The 20,234-nt window shown below is 37.1% G+C and overlaps 2 protein-coding genes across 2 annotated transcripts in view; both read right to left on the bottom strand.

Annotated features, from left to right (window-relative positions):
- LOC308704774 (uncharacterized protein) overlaps positions 1–20,234 on the bottom strand; it is a gene marked incomplete at its 3' end in the record, with an annotated part of 525,175 nt that overhangs the window by 457,748 nt on the left and 47,193 nt on the right. The gene's annotated exons all lie outside the window — the stretch shown is intronic.
- LOC308704115 (free fatty acid receptor 2) lies at positions 6,920–9,802 on the bottom strand. The gene has a single exon (XM_081388215.1). It carries the CDS (start codon positions 9,785–9,787, stop codon positions 8,804–8,806), a length of 984 nt encoding a protein of 327 aa, XP_081244341.1. The 5' UTR covers positions 9,788–9,802; the 3' UTR covers positions 6,920–8,803.

The following is a 20,234-nucleotide window of genomic DNA, read 5'->3' on the forward strand; positions in this document are numbered from 1 at the left end:
TATATATTACCCTGGAAATCCAGAGTTCTCGCGCGAGCACAAGTTGAATTTGCTCAGCGAGTTTACTCTGGCGTTGAGTAATGATGCTCATTAAATATACCCTTGTATCCGAGCTGCACCAATCACATCGGGTTATCTGATATAGGCGGGCCAGAGGCGAGCTTAAGATGACGACAGTGCTGTGATGTCCAAGTCATCAGTAAACATTGCAAGATGGCTATGGATGAACACCAGTTGTTTGAAATGGCTTGTTTTTGCTGTTTTGCCGACCGGATACGGCAAGAGTCTAATCTACCAGTTAGCTCTGCTGGTAGCTAAGCGTATGGGGTGTTGTGATTGGTCGTAGTGTTATCCAATTGCATGCAGTGAGACTTTCAAATGCATGCTTGGTGCTGCCCCTCAAGTTGGCCGATTTTCATTAGTCGATGCCAGACCATTAATCTTTCAGATTTAGGTCTGGATTTCCAGGCTAAGTATACGTAACTATACTGTATGTACTGTAGCAAAATGAAGTGTTCTATATATACATATACAGTGCTATGCGTAAGTTTAGACACCCATACTAAAGTTGACTAAAAAGAGGAATAAAAAATCATCTTTTGGAAACTGAACTTAATGCCTTAAATAAAAATGAGGAAAAATCCAACCTTTAAGGACACCAATTTTCTTTGTGAATGAATAATGTATCGTAAATAAACAAATATTCTTCCTTAAAATACAGGGTGCATAAGTTTGGACACCCCTGTGTTAAATTCCCATAGAGGAAGGCAGATTTTTATTTTTAAGTATTTTTATTTTTTATTTTTTTTAGGATACTATGCATCCTGATAAAGTTCCCTTGGCCTTTGGAATTAAAATAGCCCCACATCATCACATAGCCTTCACCATACCTAGAGATTGGCATGGTTTTATTTCAGTTAGCCTAATAGCTGGTTTGATTTGCATTGAGAGATGATCTTATGGAAAGTACCCCATGCCAATCTCTAGGTATGGTGAAGGCTATGTGATGATCTGGGGCTATTTTAATTCCAAAGGCCAAGGGAACTTTATCAGGATGCATAGTATCCTAAAAAAATAAAAATACTTAAAAATAAAAATCTGCCTTCCTCTATGGGAATTTAACACAGGGGTGTCCAAACTTATGCACCCTGTATTTTAAGAAAGAATATTTATTTATTTACGATACATTATTCATTCACAAAGAAAATTGGTGTCCTTAAAGGTTGGATTTTTCCTATTTTTTTAAATTAAGGCATTAAGTTCAATTTCCAAAAGATGATTTTTTATTCCTCTTTTTAGTCAATTTTAGTATTGGTGTATAAACTTATGCATAGCACTGTATAAGGCTGTTATATTTTGCGACTAAATTAACTGTCAAACTATCTCTCCTTGTGGAAAGACGAAGTAGGCTCTTTTTCTCCTTCTTGCTCAAGCGTAATATAAAACTTTGTGCATTCGCCATTGTCACTCCATATTAATGAACTCTCCCGCGCAACGAAAATGACAGTGTTGGCTATGCACAACACATTAATCAAACCAATAAGTTTAAAAAACCCTGTTGCATTTTCCCATGCAGCATTGGTCAATCTATCAATTAGAGTAAAAAATCAACAATTCCTTCATTTTTAATTTTAAGCAATCAGGAATCTAAGAGGGCCAGACATGTGAATGTACCAAACTCATATCGAACCATGACCCCAAAACCAAGGAACGTACCGAACCGTGACTTCTGTGTACCGTTACACCACTAATATATATATATATATATATATATATATAAAGTGCTGAGTGAGTCGAATATCATAATCCAGGCAGTTGAGATTTACTATGCAGTATCTAATGCTTAACGTGGGTGCACTGTATGTAGGCTACGTGGATAAAGTTGTATATAATATATATCCAACTTTATAAAAAAGATCTGTGGGTCAGTGCAGTTTAAATGAACCAGTCGGTAACTTCGATCAGGAGTAGGACCTTCTTCTGTATGACCAATATACTGCACAGTTTAGCTGCAAGTTAACGCACTTGCCTGCAAGTTTCCAGGAATCCGGAAGACTTTTATTGGCAGGTTCAGGTGTGCTTAATTAGGATCACAAAACAGTAGACCTCCAGGAGCAAGATTTGACACCCGGACGTAAACAGAGCTCACTGTGTCAGTATAAGAACTGTAAAACAATAACTAGGCTCTATAAAAATATTGGATATGGTGACCAGGCCCAAAAGGAATCTGCGCCCACAGAAAACTCAGCCGAAAGATCAACAAACCCCCTATTCCTTGCATAGCCTAAATATTTAGCTGAATATGATGATTTAAAAACACTCTTGGCTCAGTTTATCATGTTTTACTATGTTTAAATTACATTGCATTGCACAGATTTCCTAGAGATTAGATTATCCTCACAAATAATGACACACTGCTACAAGAACTAGCAGTTATTACTGGAATACGTTTACAGGAAGTATTAAAGCATAGGTCATGAAGAAAGCAAAACAGTTACGCAAGCATCAAAAAGTGACAATCACGCAATAAGGGAACAACTTAAAATGATCTCTGCTTTTAAGTTAAGACAAAAAGACGAACTCACCACCGCAGAGCAAAGTAGACCTCTCGGCTGTGCTTCTCTATTGACTCTCTCTTGCTTTTCAATAGTGACTATGGTCTGTATGCTGACAACTTCCGCACCAGCTGTTTGCTTTCCATTTTCAATATTGGACACTGATAAGGGAAAATTAATAAATGAGGACTGGATCCAACCCGGCGTGCTCCTCACGCACTATGTGTACATGTGAGCACATCTATGCAGTCTTATCAGGATTTATACTCCTCCAGGGTGTGTGGGAGATGTGCTTAAAGATGATAGGTGTGCTCTTGCATATGTGAGTGTCACTGGGAGTAATGAATCAGTCTGGCCTCTCCTTCACTTTAACACTAGGCATCGAGGCTAGAGCCTCTCAAAGCTAACTACTGGACTGCATTTACAATCCCAAAACATTCCCAGAAATCAAATGCGTTTTAAAAAAAGATAAGGCTGGGAATAATGCTGTATTCTATCTAAAGTGTGGGATATTCCTGCCTGAAATCTTTTATTGGTTCCATAAAGAACTTTCAAGATCCATGGAACCGTTCTGATTCACAAATTCTTCAGATTACTAGAATGTTCCTCACACTAAGAAAATGGTTCTTTTTAAGAATTTGTTCACTGAAAGGTTCTACAATGGCTCTTCAAATAAAGGTTCCAAAAGTCAAGAATCCTTGGGTTCTATTTAGAACCCCTTTGAACCATGTTTTTCCTACGTGTGTATGTTGCTTCAAATCAGCAATACAGGTGATGTTAGTTTTGCAGGTGTTCGAATGTAAACAAAGACGTCTCCTAGCAACCAAACTGTGATGGATAAACAATTCAATGCAAGCATTTATTCTACAGGTGTATGATTATCACCAGAGGATTGTTTACAGTGTTTTACACTCCTGGCTCTGCAAACGTTTGCAATCGGCTCTGCCTGATCGGGGTAGTTTTATTGCTTAAAAGTGAACATTTATCATCGGCTATAACAATCTCCCTGGGTGCCACCATGATTGCGTGACGATATACTTTGCCATCTTGGTGAAATCAGCCTTTTCTGTGTTCAATTGCACTCTTCCAAGTAAGAATTTGGAAATCTTAATTGTCCATGTCGAATGGAATACAGCAGAAGTTCACTACCAACAAGTCTTTCAGGTCTATCCTCTATTCAGTAGCTAAAATCGTAGAAAATCCCAGTTGACAGCATGGAATCCCCCTAAAGGAGGAAATTCAGTCCTTTCACAATCATGTGCAATACACTTTACTATATAGCAAAAAAATTTGATTGCATAACAATAAGTGATTCATTTAGAGCTGGATCTAAAAGCACCCACTAGTTCCCTCATTCATTGATAGCTATATTGGGAAGGAATGAGTCAGCAAACTTGAACACTAAATTAAATATAGCTCATCCCAGCTGGTCAGAGTTCCGCTATAGAGAAGAGATGACGATGCATCATCATTCATGCCTAATGCATTGATTAAATCATCAGAATAACATCATTTGATTAGACACATAAATGTCATCATTCACCAGATTATCATTCATTATTATCATTATTAAAGGCCTGAAACAGATACTGTACATTTCTACATTTTTAACTGCTGAATAATGGACAAAAAATACTTAAAATTCTTTTGTAAACATACCTTCGTAAACCCAGGGTCGGTGCGGGACGCTGCCTCCACACATCACATACACACAACTTTTTGGCCAGTTTTACGGGATTGCTCCTGCTCTTCTCCTCCTCGGGAAGCTCCTTGTGCTTTACTCTGTTTCCAACCTCTCACTTCAGTACCAAAGAATAAGTGGTCTGCCTATCATAAAAAAGGTAATTGCATGCCAAAAAAAGAGAGAGATGGATGATAATTTTACTTCACAATACAAATCAAGTTAATCATGTGTTAAAAAAGCAATTGTCGTCATCGGAAAGAGACAAGGAATGTTGTGAGTCGAGGGAGGCGCACTAAAGCCTATTGACTCGCGTGAATTATAGCGCATGCCACGGACAATAACCAGTGAGCAGCCGAGTGATAACGTCTTTTGTGACAACCACTTGCTGATAATTTATTTTCTAGCAAGGCGTAAATATTACGTTGAACATTTATCATGATTTAGGGTTACACATATGCATGTCTAACAATGCCATGAATTTTTCTGTCCTTCAAACTGGAACGATGTAAAAACAGCATGCATTGGCTTATGAGGGTGAAATTTGGACTGTTTAATCTGGAAGTCAGCAATCTGGCTAACATCACTTACAGCACCTTTAATGTAGCCACAACTGTTAAAAAAAATGTTCACCTTAAAAAAGGTGTTTGTGCTGCCCTTAAAATGACAGCTGGGATATTTGATTTGACTAAACTTAAAATTTAAAGGGTTAGTTCACCCAAAAATGAAAATTCTGTCAGTAATTACTCACCCTCATGTTGTTCCAACCCCGTAAGACTTTGGTAACACTTTATTTTGATGGTCCCTTTTGAACATTCTGTTGACTACAAGTAACTTTGCAACTACATGTTAACTAACTCTCATTAAATTATAGTGTACTGTCTGCTTAATATCTGATAACTCTTTATTGTGATGGTCCTCCAACAGACACTCTACTGTCTATAAGTAACTTTGCAACTACATGTCAACTTATTCTAACCCTAACCCTACCAGTCAACTGATACTCTACTAATACTCTAATGAGAGTTAGTAGACATGTAGGTGCAATGTTACTTCTAGACAACAGAATGTGTTAAAGGGACCATCAAAATAAAGTGAAACCAAGACTTTCGTTCATCTTCGGAACACAAATTAAGATATTTCTGATTAAATCTGAGAGCTGTCTCACTCCTCCATAGGCTTCTATATAATCAAAACTTGCCGGTCCAGAAAGTTAGTAAAGACAATGTTTAAAATAGTCCAAGTGACTACAGTGGCTCAACCTTAAGTTTATCAAGCAACGAGAATACTTTTTGTTCGTGAAAAAACAAACTCTTCATTTCTTCTGTGTGTGTCTCTGAGTGAGTTCACGTAGTGTAACAGCGCAGAGCTTCTGGGTTGTACGTCAGAACGTAGGCTCACTATTGGCCGACGCTGGTCATGTGTGTGATGCGTGTGATGCTGGCCAATAGTGAGCCTATGCTTTGACGTACAACCCAGAAGCTTACGCCATTGGAACAATATGAGTGTGAGTAATTACTAGGGCTGTCACTTTACGTTTGAAAATCGATTGCACAATCGATCGGACCAACCAACGCAAGTTTCGAAAACGAAAATAGGGAATCGATTTTAATGGTCTTTTCTCGGAGCGCGTCCAGCTCGTCGTGTTATGCCCGCAGCGAACGTGCGTCATTTGCAACTGCTGGCTCTGACAAACACGCATAACAGCAAATGATCCTTCTGCATAATGTGTCTCTTTTTACTACAAAACTGTGAATTTTCCCGGTATTCAGACAGTCTCATGCATTCAGATACAGATTCGGGCTACGGTCTACAATCGCCTACGTAGGCGAAATTTGTTTGACATTTCTAATCGTAAACACAGCCATGTTGAAGATGAGGTAATGTTTTTCATATATGCTGCTATGGCAGTCCACTCTGCTTATTGCTTTTCGAGAATGTTGCACTAGTCATTGTGCGCGAAACTTCACACCAATAAATCATCAGAAATGTTGCTGACTTGTGCGCGTCAGGCGCGGCGCGCCCTCTTTACGTTCGTCCTAATGCCTGTTAGTTGTCTGTGGATTTGCCCATATTTGGCGTTTTATTTTTCAATTTTCGATTTTACAATCGATTCAATGAACACTTATGTCTCAAAAATCGAACAGGATTTTTTCACAAAAGTGACAGCCCTAGTAATTACTGACAGAATTTTCATTTTTGGGTAAAAGCATGCATTTTTAACATGCACACAGAACACTCCTGAATTATATTTGTAGAAAGCAAGCGGGTGTCTTGAGAAATTGCATAACTAGATGGTGATGTGACGTCATTATTGTTATGGACTTTGAAGTGCTTTTTTCTTGTCAGTCATGTTTGGCTTTGCTTATGAGGGTGAGATTTAGATGGTTTAAGTCTGGTGGAAGTCAGCAATATGGATAACATCACTTACAGCACCTTTAATGTAGCCAAACAGTAAAAACATTTGTTGTTTCAACTTTAAAAAAAGAGTTTGTGCTGCCTTAAAAGTTTAGTCAACTGAAATATGAAGTTGTAGTGACAACTTGGAAATTGAGTTCACTAAACTTAAATTAAGGAATACTTATTTTTTTTTAAGTTGAAACAACAATAGTGTACAGTACAGTATACAGAAAGGGAATTATATTCGTAAAAAGCAAGCTTTTTTGCATATTTGTTTAAATGTTTTTATTCAGTAAAAAATGACACATGAAGGCATGAAGGAAAATTGCCTAGGCCGCAGCTATAAGCTTATGTTATCTGTTCTTGCATAAAATAAAGAACAACGGAATAATTACATATTTACATGCAAAATAACACTAATATAAGCATCAAAAATATTTAATTCCTTAAAAAGAACACACATTTAAATCTTTACATGCAAAAAAAAATGCAAAAAATATTCTCATTATTAAATCATTCAAGGTGTGAACATAAAAAAAGAAAAAATATCAATAAAATTGTACAGAAAAAAGCAATATATTAGCATTTTTTTCTAAATTATATAGTGTCAGAAGAAAAGTTAATAAAATTTATTTTATTAGCATTCACTGAACTTTTCAGCAATTTATTCATACAAGTTTATGCAGAACCGATTTTAAATTACAAAAATGTTAAAAAATTCAGTTGGCTTAAAATCTGATAGTTTGAACTGTCAAAGATTTATCTTGACCAGCCACGACAGTGACTATGACAATGATAATCTCAGGTACTGATTATGTGCTTTATTTAATGTTAAAAGGGTCTAATGTGAGTTTGAACATTATTTTGTGTGAAAGCAAAAATGATAATTTACCTTAGATTTTGAAAATAAATTAAAGGAAACAAGTACATTCACAACAAGTGTATTCAATGACAATATTGTATCATTAATTTTATTTTTAATAATGTTAAAAAGTTAGAATATTTATGAATTTGATTATGTGCTTATGTCCATATAGCGAGTGCAGTGAGCTTACAAAGAAACTCCGCCCACATGCTCTTCTGATTGGCTGTGATATTTGATTAACGTCACAAATTGCTGAAATCTTATCGCATCGCGTATAGTTAGGACACGGTGTGGATCAATATCAAACAGTGCATTGACAAAAACATGATGCCCGCACTAGGCTGCTTCACCATGAAGACTATACCAAGGTCAACCAGCTTTACTAGAAAGTCCAAGTTGAGGGCACATTGAACACAAATAGATGCAAAAGTAATATTATACAAGTAATACAAGTCGATAGAGTACAACAGTAGGATTGCGGAAAAAAATCCATTAATTTTCTCCATTGGGAAATTGATTTTAAACAACCTTTAAAGACAGACCTGCTGTGAGATGAAAGGTTGTTAATCAGTGGCATATGCTTTTGTTGAAACCATCCGTTCACATTATTTCAGCATACTTTTTAAATAATTGTTTAACAGCTACACTGGTGGTGAAAAACTTCATTACCCATGATGCTTTACAGAAAAATACACCAATCAGAGTTGCAGCAAGCAAATGGTGCCAAAAGAGCTTGCAGTACATACATATATATGCATATATTGCAATATATGCGTAATATATGCATATTTTATATGCATATTTTGCATTACACTTGAAATATATTGTTTACTTTTAATAGATATATTCAACCACCTTAAGTAAATAGTTTTGTATTTTTCCATTGCCTTTAATTGTCAGATTTAAAAAAAAATTGTTTTGCTTTAAATCAAAGTTTGTAATGCTGTGATTCACCTCGTAGCTTGATTCATGATATTAAGTGCTTTAACAAAAACAGTTTTAAAAAATCCCTATGGAAAACATGAATGGAGTAAATACTTCCGGAAGTATAAAAAATGGCAGGGTACCAATGCACTCAATATTGATAGTAGTCCATTATACAGATCCATTAAGCTGATGCCATGCAGTGGCACATCAGAATTACAGTCAATTGCTTTGGACTGATCAGCATGTGCTGACATCACTTGACTGCAGTCAGAAGAAAATACAGAAAAATACTGGCCCAAATGATGCTCTTCTTCAGTAGATACCTCAAAGATTGAGTCTCATATTCATTGCATCCATGCAATCTAGCTTATGGTGTTAGAGGGAGCTGTCGGTCGTGCTCTGAGTTTTCTCCTCAGTACTCGAACAGCTCAAGAGAGGGCAGTAGAGAATCGAGCGGCAACAGGGCATGAGCAGCCGCCTTGTCAACTCCTGCAAGACGTTCTTAAATGTTCCTCTGAGTGCCGAAGACGAGAAGTAGAATATGAAAGGATCGAGGCACGCATTAAACGTGCTGGTGAGCAGAGCTTGCACCCGCCAGCTGGGGCTGTAGTTGCCCACGTATCCAACCACATGTGAGATGTTGTAAGGCATGAAACAGATAATGAAGACTAGAAGCGTTCCCAACGCCATCCCGATGGCTCTATATCTCCTCTTGGCGTTGATGTTGGGCAGATTGGAGAGGATGTGGATGAATCTGATGTAACAAAAGCAGCAGATGAGGAACGGCGCGAGGAAGAGCACTGCAAAAAGCTCCATACGAACCGGCAGGAGGATCTTGAGCTGTTCGACGCTGAATTCTTCATAACAGGTGTTACGCATGGATGGATCGGTGAAGTTGGGATTTGAATGGTCGTAATATTGCATGATGTAGACGATACTACAGTGCGCCATGGAAACCACCCAGAATATGACGCTGGCTATCACGGCATTTCGAGGGTTGCGTTTCAGCTTGTATTTAATGGGGAAAGCTACACCCAGGTATCGCTCCACGCTGATGGCCGTCAGGTGAAAGGTACTGTTGTAGATGGTGGAGTAGAAGATGAATCCCGACAGCGGGCAGAGGAAGTACGGCATCGTCCATTTCATGTTGGCCGCCTCCACCATGCGAAACGGCAGGAAAAAGAGGAAGATCAGGTCAGAGATGGTTAAACTGAGTAACAGCACATCCATCGGGGTGGAGCGCTGCCGCACCTTCTTGAAGAAGGTGTACAAAGCCAAAATGTTGGATGGAAGGCCTGTGATCAACGTGAATCCGTAGACACCTAACACCAGGTTACTGAGACCCACCGTCCACACCATTGTCACTGTGGATGCCAAGTATGCAAACCTGTACGAGAAAAAGAAAGATTTCATTTAAGATAAGCATTTTAACCTTGCATGCAATATCAAAAGCGCACTACAAGAAAAGCATGTCAGTCGTTTTAACTGCATAATTGCAAGATTCAGACTCCCGCGCAATACCTAAAGAAACCATGCATGCTAGCGATAAACTATTGCGTGCTCACGAGAAACTATTGCGTGCTTGCGAGAAACTATTGCATGGTCACGAGAAACTATTGCATGGTCACGAGAAACTTTTGCGTTCTCACGAGAAACTATTGCATGGTCACGAGAAACTATTGCGTGCTCGCAGGAAACTATTGCGTGATCTCGAGAAACTATTGCGTGATCTCAAGAAACTATTGCGCGCTCTCAAGAAACTATTGCGTGATCTCAAGAAACTATTGCGCGCTCACGAGAAACTATTGCGTGATCTCAAGAAACTATTGCGCGCTCACGAGAAACTATTGCGTGATCTCGAGAAACTATTGCGCGCTCTCAAGAAACTATTGCGTGATCTCGAGAAACTATTGCGTGATCTCGAGAAACTATTGCGCGCTCTCGAGAAACTATTGCGCGCTCTCGAGAAACTATTGGGTGTTAACGAGAAACTATTGCGTGTTCACGAGAAACTATTGCATGATCTCGAGAAACTATTGCGTGCTCACAAAAAACTATTGCATGCTCTCGAAAAACTATTGCATGATCTCGAGAAACTATTGCGTGCACGTGAGAAACTATTGCGTGCATGCGAGAAACTATTGCGTGCTCACAAGAAACTATTGCACGCGCTCGAGAAACTACTGCGTGCACGTGAGAAACTATTGCGCGCTCTCGAGAAACTATTGCGTGCACGTGAGAAACTATTGCGCGCTCTCGAGAAACTATTGCGTGCACGTGAGAAACTATTGCGTGCATGCGAGAAACTATTGCGTGCAAGCGAGAAACTATTGCATGCTCACGAGAAACTATTGCACGCTCTCGAGAAACTATTGCACGCTCTCGAGAAACTATTGCGTGCTCTCGAGAAACTATTGAGTGCTCACGAGAAACTATTGCACGCTCTCAAGAAACTATTGCATGCTCACGAGAAACTATTGCACGCTCTCGAGAAACTATTGCATGCTCTCGAGAAACTATTGCGTGATCTCGAGAAACTATTGCACGCTCTCAAGAAACTATTGAGTGCTCGCGAGAAACTATTGCATGCTCGCGAGAAACTATTGCGTTCACGAGAAACTATTGCACGTTCACAAGAAATTACTGCGTGCACACGAGAAACTATTGCGTGTCAAGAAACTATTGAGTGTTCACGAGAAATTATTGTTACTCACGAGAAACTACTACGTGCTCAGTAGAAACTATTTAGTGCTCATGAGAACCTATTGCGTGCTCTCGCCTTCTCACTCAAGTTAATGCACAGTGTTGATACGTCTTCAGAAGTGATGTCTTTAATTATAGTAAAATATTGTTTTTGAAGAAGCAAGCTTTGTTTATCCAACTGTCCTGTACAGACACTGTAAATTTGACAGCTAATAAAAATATAAGGTCATTTTTTAATGTCAACAAAAATTTGGTACAAAACATCTGAGTCTGATAAAACCAACTGTGTGTGACACATTCAGTGTGCAGTGCTGGCTCAGGGGTCAAATAATTAAGGCGGCACAGGAAATGCATCATGGAACCTTTAGAGATATAAGATAGTGTTGCTAACAAGAAAAGAGTAATAAGGTTCTTCTGGTCATTGTTGATCAATAAATAAGCATATACAGTAAATGTTTGGTGACTATGTCTTCTTTCAAAATAACAGAAATATTAAACAGCCATACGTATAAATACTTTAACATTAGGGCTGCATGATATATTGAAATAAAATTGCAGGGCAAACTGGCAAAATACTGTACTATAAAATACAATTATTTATTTATAAATACATTAATATTATTACAATCAGTGTTGGGGTAATGCGAGTTATGTCATCAGATTACTTTTTTCAAGTAACTAGTAAAGTAACATTACAACAAAGTTACCTTTTCAAATAAGTAACAAAAGTTACTTTGTTTCCCATTTACTGACTGACATCTCTTCTGTCCTTATGTTGAGAGGAATCGTGAGTAAGTGCAGAAGTGTGCACTGGTGAACATGATGCTTATTGTGCTACTAGACTAACGTGAGCAGTCATTTAGTAATCTCACTTGCACAGAAACCGATTCAGTATTCATCAGAATGAATAAAAACAGTGAAATGCAAACTCAGATTATTACGCAAACATGCGATAATTAAACAGGTCTATGTATTTAATCTCATTTTATTAACCAATGTCTTTGCTGCAGACCTTCAATGATCCAATTAAACCTTTGTGTTTCAACCAAACGTTTGTTTTAGCTACGGTGTGACCACTTTTGGTGTGAAAGGGCCTTTACATTTGCCAAAAATAGAACTTGTGTTTTTAAAAAACAAACAAGCAAGCCCAGACTACGTGAGAAAAAGTAAAAAAAAAAAAAGTAATGCAATGCATTATTTTCCATAAAAAGTAGCTAAGTAACGCAATTACACTGAAAAAAAATTATTTGTTGAAATTAATCAATTTTTTTATCATAAGTGGTTGCATTCAATTGATTTTATCTACATTTAAACAAATGCATTGAGTTGAACTAAAATTTATTAAGTTTAACTTAATGCATTTGTTTAAATGTAGATAAAATCAATTTAATGCAACCACTTACGATAAAAAAAATTGATTAATTTCAACAAATAATTTTTTTCAGTGTACCCTGACAGCAAAGCCGTGTCAGCCCAAATCCACGTGTACCAGATGTGGGCCGCATCTTGGCCGACACTATGTTGCTGTCTGGGTAAGGAGTAACGCAATATTGTAAAGCATTACTTTTATAAGTAACTTTCACAAACACTTATTGCAATATGTTTCTTGTTTAATTATTATTATTATTATTTTATGGTCAAATTGAATGAGTGAAAAACAGTAGGAATGTGGCCTATGTCTCTCACTCTCTGTTCAATTTTGAACCCAGTACCCAGTAAACCCAATTATGACATTTTCAAAAAAAAAAAAAAAAATAATAATAATAATAATTGTATTGTATGTATGCAGATTAACTCCCCTTCAAAATCACCTCAATCTAGAAATACTAATTATTTCCAACTAGAGCTATTAAATGAATTAGAAAAAAGCCCCAAATATTGCATGTCATTTTACACCCCTAATATCATGCAGATCAAATATGCAGATCTAATTTAATGTACTTGTAAAGGTGTTATAATTGATATTATTATTAACCTGATTCTAACTTCCACACTAAACCTAGACAGACTCTTAACTTGTCGAAATTCTGCACCACAAAAAAAATGTATAACAATTTTCAAGTCATATTTACGATGTGATCGTAACGGTGTTAAGTTGATTTTGGTCAGGAAAAAATGGACATGGGCAATATCATATTAGACAAGCAAACAAACAGGCTTTTAACATTTATGCATCATCAAATTACGTGTTTAACTGATGATTTATCTATGCATTTTATCTTTCCCATGATTCATATGACCCCAGAGAATCCCCAAACTTAAAAATGTTTGTGTTAGCCTTAGAAAATGATTTCTGTTGATTAATTTCAGAAGTATCATGGTATCATTTTAAAGGTGGTTAATGACACAATCTCAAACTACACAAAACGGAAGAAACAGAATTAATGTCATACCTTAAACCAGTCCAATACCACAGACTCAGAAGTGACTGTCTTTTTCTCACTCACACAGCTTTTTATAATGACACACACACACGTATAATGACACAACAGGAAAGTAGCAATACTTCCTGTTTTACTCCAAGCAAGTGTAATCATTATACACTCACGTTTGCTTATTCAAATATCAGTAAAATTAATAATTAATAATTATGTACTATAAAAATGAGACCTTATGCATCAGAGAGACAAGCACGCAGGCATCTTTAGAATATTATCTCTGAACATTGTTGTGGTAGATCTGTAAAAAAAAAATTGGCAATGCAGTCTAAGAGTAATTAGCTGGTGAAGTGGATTTACTTATATGTAGAGTTAATGAAAGTTATCATGAGCATTATAATGTTTGAAGCGGATCTCATTTCAAATGCCAGTAGACCAGGAAGTGGTTAAAACGAGTGGTTAATTAAATCCGTAAGATCTCACCTTCATGCTGTGGAAATACAAACCGGAAAACGAGGGCAGCGCTGAAAAGGGGCTACATAAGGTATGTACTGTATGCAAGTGTGTAAATTCACTGTTTTCTGTTGTTTTGAGTGTTGTTAGTTGGGTTGCTATGCTGTTGCTAAAGTGTTTTGGTTGGTTGTTTACTCACAAAAGAGTGAAGAGTTTCTCTATGATGCACCAAAGTTTAATGCTAGAGACAGTATTATTTATGCCTATGGTATAGTGCTGTATTATTTTAGGCTATTTTTAGGTTTCATTTATCTGCAAAACTAATAAATAACAATAAAGATGTCTAAAGTTCTCAAATATGACTGTGCAGTTCCCTAATGTAGTGACAAAGCGTTTGAGACGTGATCAGACGCTACATTGCTTTACGCATTTCCTCTTTTGCAAAACTCAGGATTTTACAATAGAGGACAACTCGGGATTGTGTAATACTGTACAATGAAATATTTAACATTTTAAATATACATGACTTGAACTTTCACTTTTAACTAAACTACTGAAACTATTTAAGTCAAACCAATATTTTTTCCCTGACTTCTTAGAGATTATGCTGGTGTTTTGAATATATTGTGCTTGACTTAAAAAGTGAAGCGATTCACATTCAAGCTCATGTCAAAGAAATAGTTAGACAGGTTATTATTCACTCACCCTAATGTCGTTCCAAACCCGTACAGCGCTTCTGTGTAAAACAAAAGAAAGAGTTTGGCTGAAACGCTCTTCAGTACAATGAAATGAGGATTGAATCTGGGCAACAAAACACCATAAACGAACCATAAAAGTGCTTCATATGACTCATGCTCTACACTTCAAGTCTCCTTGGTATATCTCATATGATATAGCTTTTATGTGAGGAACAGTTAATATTAACTTCAAATCATTCCTGCCATCCAATCTCATTCCTGCATGCAGATATTCAAATTGTGAAGATTTTTGCTCCTTGCACTTGTGTTATTTTAAATAAAACTGAAATAAATATAAATTAAAGCTAAAAAGATTAAAAAAAAATTTAAAAATACAATTATTACAACTTGAAATGAGAAAATGTAAAAACAAAAGCCAACGCAAATTTTAAGAAATAAAATATAAATAATACTAAAATAACACTGGTTCCTTAAATAAATAAAAACTATGTGGTGAAAAGGGTGTGTATGGGTTAATAAAAGTACATTATAGGCCTGTCACGATCATGATTTATTATTATTATTTTATTACATTTTAACTATACACATGTAACATATTCTTTACCATGTAACAGAAAACATAAACAAAAACAAACAAAATATCAACAAAAAAGCTTCTCAGTATATTGATATTCAGTATAAAGATATTTTTCTATCAACATCTTTCCAAGTCCCACAACGTTTTAAAGGGGTGATACAATGCCCCTTTTTACAATATGTAAATAAGTCTTTGATGTCCCCAGAGTGTGTGTGTGTGAAGTTTAAGCTCAAAATACCCCACAGATATTTTTATATAGCATGTTAAAGTTGTCACTTTTTGAGGGTCAGTAAAAACGCATCGTTTTGTGTGTGTCCCTTTAAATACAAATGAGCTGCTGCTCCCGGCACAGAGGGTGGAGCTTCAACAGCTTGTGTGTGTGTGTGTGTGTGTGTGTGTGTGTGTGTGTGTGTGTGTGTGTGTGTGTGTGTGTGTGTGTGTGTGTGTGTGTGTGCGTGCGTGCATGTGTGTGTGTTCACTCTTTTGTTACAGGACCTGACGTTTGTGAGGTGAACAACTGGCATGCAGGGGAGGTGAAATAACCATCTGTCATCCAGATAATCAATGGAAATATTCTTCTGACGGACAACCATATGTGGAATTGTTTATCTGTGTCTTAACCAATCAGAATCATTCAACCTGACATGATGACGTATAGCTTAGTGACCTGTGTAGAGTATAATTGCTGTTGTTTTGTGAATGTACGGCATCAGACATTGTCTCCTCTGAGTTCAGACATTAAATTCTTAAATTGATTGAAAGTGTTTGGGATGTGCTGGAGGAGACTTTACACAGTGCTGGACTGGACAAGATCTTGACCAAAAAATGATGCACCTCTTGATGGAAATAACATCACAACATGTATTGACAATGCAAGAGTCACACACTCTGTAAAGTTGTTTTGACATTGTCATCCTGGAATATGGCCATGATGTTTCTTCCTACATGAAAAGTGCAGAAATGAAAAGCTACACACTCCGTCAATTAGGGTTAAAAGAACTGTTACCAAACATATAACATGCTAGAGAAATGATAACCACTGCAATAATGATCCAATCATAGACTCTAAGCCTATTCAAATCCAAACAGTGACTTTTTTTTTTGCCAGGCATTGTATAATAATATAATAGGCCTGTGATTTATGTTTTAATGATACAATATAATAAAACAATATATGATATAACATAACAACATATAGGCTAATATAATATTCCAGATGTTTTAATGCTGTGAAATTAATGTTTTACAATACATTTATATAATATAATATGTAATATAATATAATAATGCAGTTTTATTAAACCCACAATGTCTTCATTTCATATAAAGGAAGACATTTGACTATCTTTGTGTATTTTTTAAATTATATTTATGGCATTTCTTAAAGCGCTTATTTGGATGGCAAAATGTGATTGAAATTTAAATTACGTCATTGAGGTTAACTTAAACATTTTTAGATTAGCTAGAATAACCACGATCAGACGATTTTGAGATTAGCTGGAATACTCACGATCAGACTATTAATCAAAAACCACAGCAATAAATTACTGACAGTTTTCATTTTAAATTCCGGGCAACACAAGGCTTCAAATAGCTTTATTTAGATGGTTCACTTTGACATTGTATGAGTTGAATAAGTTGCAGTTACATCTAGTCTGTCTGTTGGGAAGCATAAAAGTAAAGTGTTAGCAGATATTACAGTCTACTAATACTCTGACTGCTATTTGACATGGAGTTGCAAAAATACTTATAGTTAGTAGACTGATTAAAGTGGACCGCATCTAAATAAAATGTTTGAGAATGTAACTGAGAATGTAAAATGTGTAGGCTACCTTGAAATTAAATCTAAGTCGCTTTGGATAAAAGCGTCTGCCAAATGCATAAATGTATATGTAAATGTAAATGTAAATGTTTGGAGCCATAGTCAGTGTGATTTATTGCACGAGAGAGATCATGGGCCCTATCTTACACCCAGCGCAATGCAGCGCCAAGCGCAACGCAAGTGTTTTTTGCAAGTTTCAGTCCGACGCAGTTTTCATTTTCACGTCCTGCGCCATGTTGATTAAATAGCAAATGCATTTGCGCCCATTTGTGCATGCATGGGCTGCTGGTCTGAGAACGAGTGTGTGTGTTCTGGCACATTGTTGGCACGTTGCTATTTTGAGGCACCAGAAATAGACTGCGCCATTGACCAACTGAAACCTGGTCTAAAATCAATGGCGCAATATTTTTTTATGTGGCGGGTCCACAACACGCGTACTAGAGATGCGCGAATGGGCTATTATTTCATCCGCAACCGCATCACAAAACTCATCATCCGTCCGCCATCCATCCGCACCAACGTTTTTGACCAATTTTCAAAACCGCACCCGCCCGCCATCCGCTGATTGTATGTATACATATATTTTTCATTTGATTAGTTCAACCGCCCGCCACCCGCCCGAATTTAATTAAAATATTATTTTTCGTCACGTCATCCGCCCGAGTCCGCGGCTGTAACCGCCAACCGCGCATCTCTAACGCGTACACTCTGCTTATTAAACACACAGCAGCACACAAACATGCCACATATTTAAAATAAAAGGATTACAATGTAAAAGATTATTATTGTGTACATAAAGATATGGTGGAATCTGGCTTGTCCCGTAGATGGTCTGCTTGCGCACTTTTACCTCGCGCAGACGGCTTCCGTCTTTCCACTATCAAATTCCGTCATTTAAATAGCGAATCTGCCAACTGTCATTTAAAGGGAATGGGAGATGAGAATCTGATTGGTTTAACACACGTAAATCCCAAAACACACCCATTACTCATTAAGAGAACAGGGACAACCCTTTTAGACCATGCGCCGGGAGCACCGACCATTTTTCCCGTCGTTAAACTAACAAAAGTGGATTCGGACACGCCCTAAGTGTACTTGCGCCGTGCGCTTTAGACCATGTGCTTATATCGCTAAAATAGGGCCCCATGTCTTCAAAATATCTCCTTTTGTGTTCTACAGAAGAAATTAAAATCACACAGGTTTGAAATATCAGAATTTTCATTGCCAATCCTGCAAACTCCCAGAGAACGTCTCCGAAGGGAAGTATTGAGAAAGACATCCAGAAGCACTTCTGCCACGCAGAAAAAGCCACCGAGAGCCTCTTCAAAAACGAAGGTGAAGGTGAGAGGAAGTTAAATGTGACAGGCTCATCATGTCACAATGAATATCTGCCTGCCGTTTAATCAGAGATGGTGGCAATCAGCACCGCCTCCTCTGACATTTCAGCAGATATGCTTTGTCCCGTGTGCTGAAAGATGAATCTATGTGATAATTAGACTGTCCTGTTCTGCATCTCGCCCTATAATTACCCGGAGATCTGCTGTGTCTGTGAATGAACAGGACCATGTTTATCAAAAGACACTTTGAATGGCATTTACATGCGCACCGCGTGGACTGCTGATTGATCCCATGATGATTGTGCATCAGCAAAATGGCCTCATCAATCAGGACATCACCAATACTGTGCAACGACCATCTCATTAGGCATGTTTGTATTTTTAGTGATGTTTGCTCAAGTTTAAAATCAGGATTTCTGGAGAAAATGTAATGGGCTACTACTTTTTTTTTTTATATTAAACTTAAAGGGATAGTTCACCCGAAGATGAAAATGAATGAATTTCCTTCCTCTGCTGAACACAAAAGATGATATTTTGAAAAATGTCAGTAACCAAACAGTTGTGGGGCACGATTGACTTCCATAGTATTCCATAGAATTTCCATATGGAAGTCAAGGGGGTCCATAAACTGTTTGGTAAACCCATATTGTTCAAAATATATTCTTTCGTGTTCAGCAGAGGAAAGAAACTCATACAGATTTGGAACAACTTTAGGGTGAGTAAATGATGACAGAATTTTTATTTTAGGGTGAACTGTCCCTTTAAGGATCTTTCAAAACAAGAACAACACCTTTAAAGATAAATATTATCATACACATCAGTGCACCATATTGTTCTGTTTATTGTAAATATGCACCACTTTTAATGGTCGAGCTCGAGGACGGATTCTGATTGGCTCAATGTTTTCATCTTTCATCAGCAGGATTTCCTCTGTGTACCGTTATTGTTATAACTAATTGTGGTGTGGACATGGCCACAGCCAGCCATGAGGTCACCGAGGTCCAGACCTGGGTATTTTTCTGAGGTATTTTTCTGGGTATTTTTCTGTAAATAATAAATGTTGTAAATAATTGCCTAATAAGTATTAACACTACTTTAGTGCTGCAAGGATATTACACAGCACCAAGATCTTAACATATGAGCTGCCTCATTGGTCTGTCACACCGCTCGTCAACGGCAAAATATTTGAGATGACCAATCAAATCAAAGTAGGCGGGCTTTATGTTCTCGAAGAGTCTCGACTGTCCATTTAACGGTTATAAAGTGCTTGATGTAAGTAATATTTGCTAAACTAAACATTTCATATTTGACAGCTGGTGTATGGTAGAAATGTTAAACGACAGACAAAGATATTAAGGTAAACTAAACTTGAATAGAAATGTTAAACGACCGACAAAGATATTAAGGTAAACTAACGTTAATAAACGTTTGTATAATTTCGCCATTTTGAACTGAAAATAGGCCTTAACGTGATTTATATAATGTAATAATTAGTAAATGTCAATGTGAGGGGACAATAAACATTAACGAAGTCGTTTTCATCAGATAAGGATTCAGATTAACGTTACATATTGTGAATGTATTTGATAAACTTAGCCTAATTGTAGCGTTTGTATCCTTCAGTACACTTGTCTAAGAAAATGATTACTAAAACATATAGGCTAAATATCAGTTGACCCTATGTTTACTTTCTTTACTGACACAGACGAAAATGAAAAGGCTTTCAGTCAAAGCTCAGCTTTAGGAGGGGAAGAGACGAGGCAAGATAAGGAGACTGAGAGATAAAGAAGGAGTGAAGGAGATGAGGAGAGAGCAGGTATTGACAAATAGTATACTGC

This window comes from Scardinius erythrophthalmus, assembly GCF_964197995.2.
Source record: "Scardinius erythrophthalmus genome assembly, chromosome: 16".
Lineage (NCBI taxonomy): Eukaryota > Metazoa > Chordata > Actinopteri > Cypriniformes > Leuciscidae > Scardinius > Scardinius erythrophthalmus.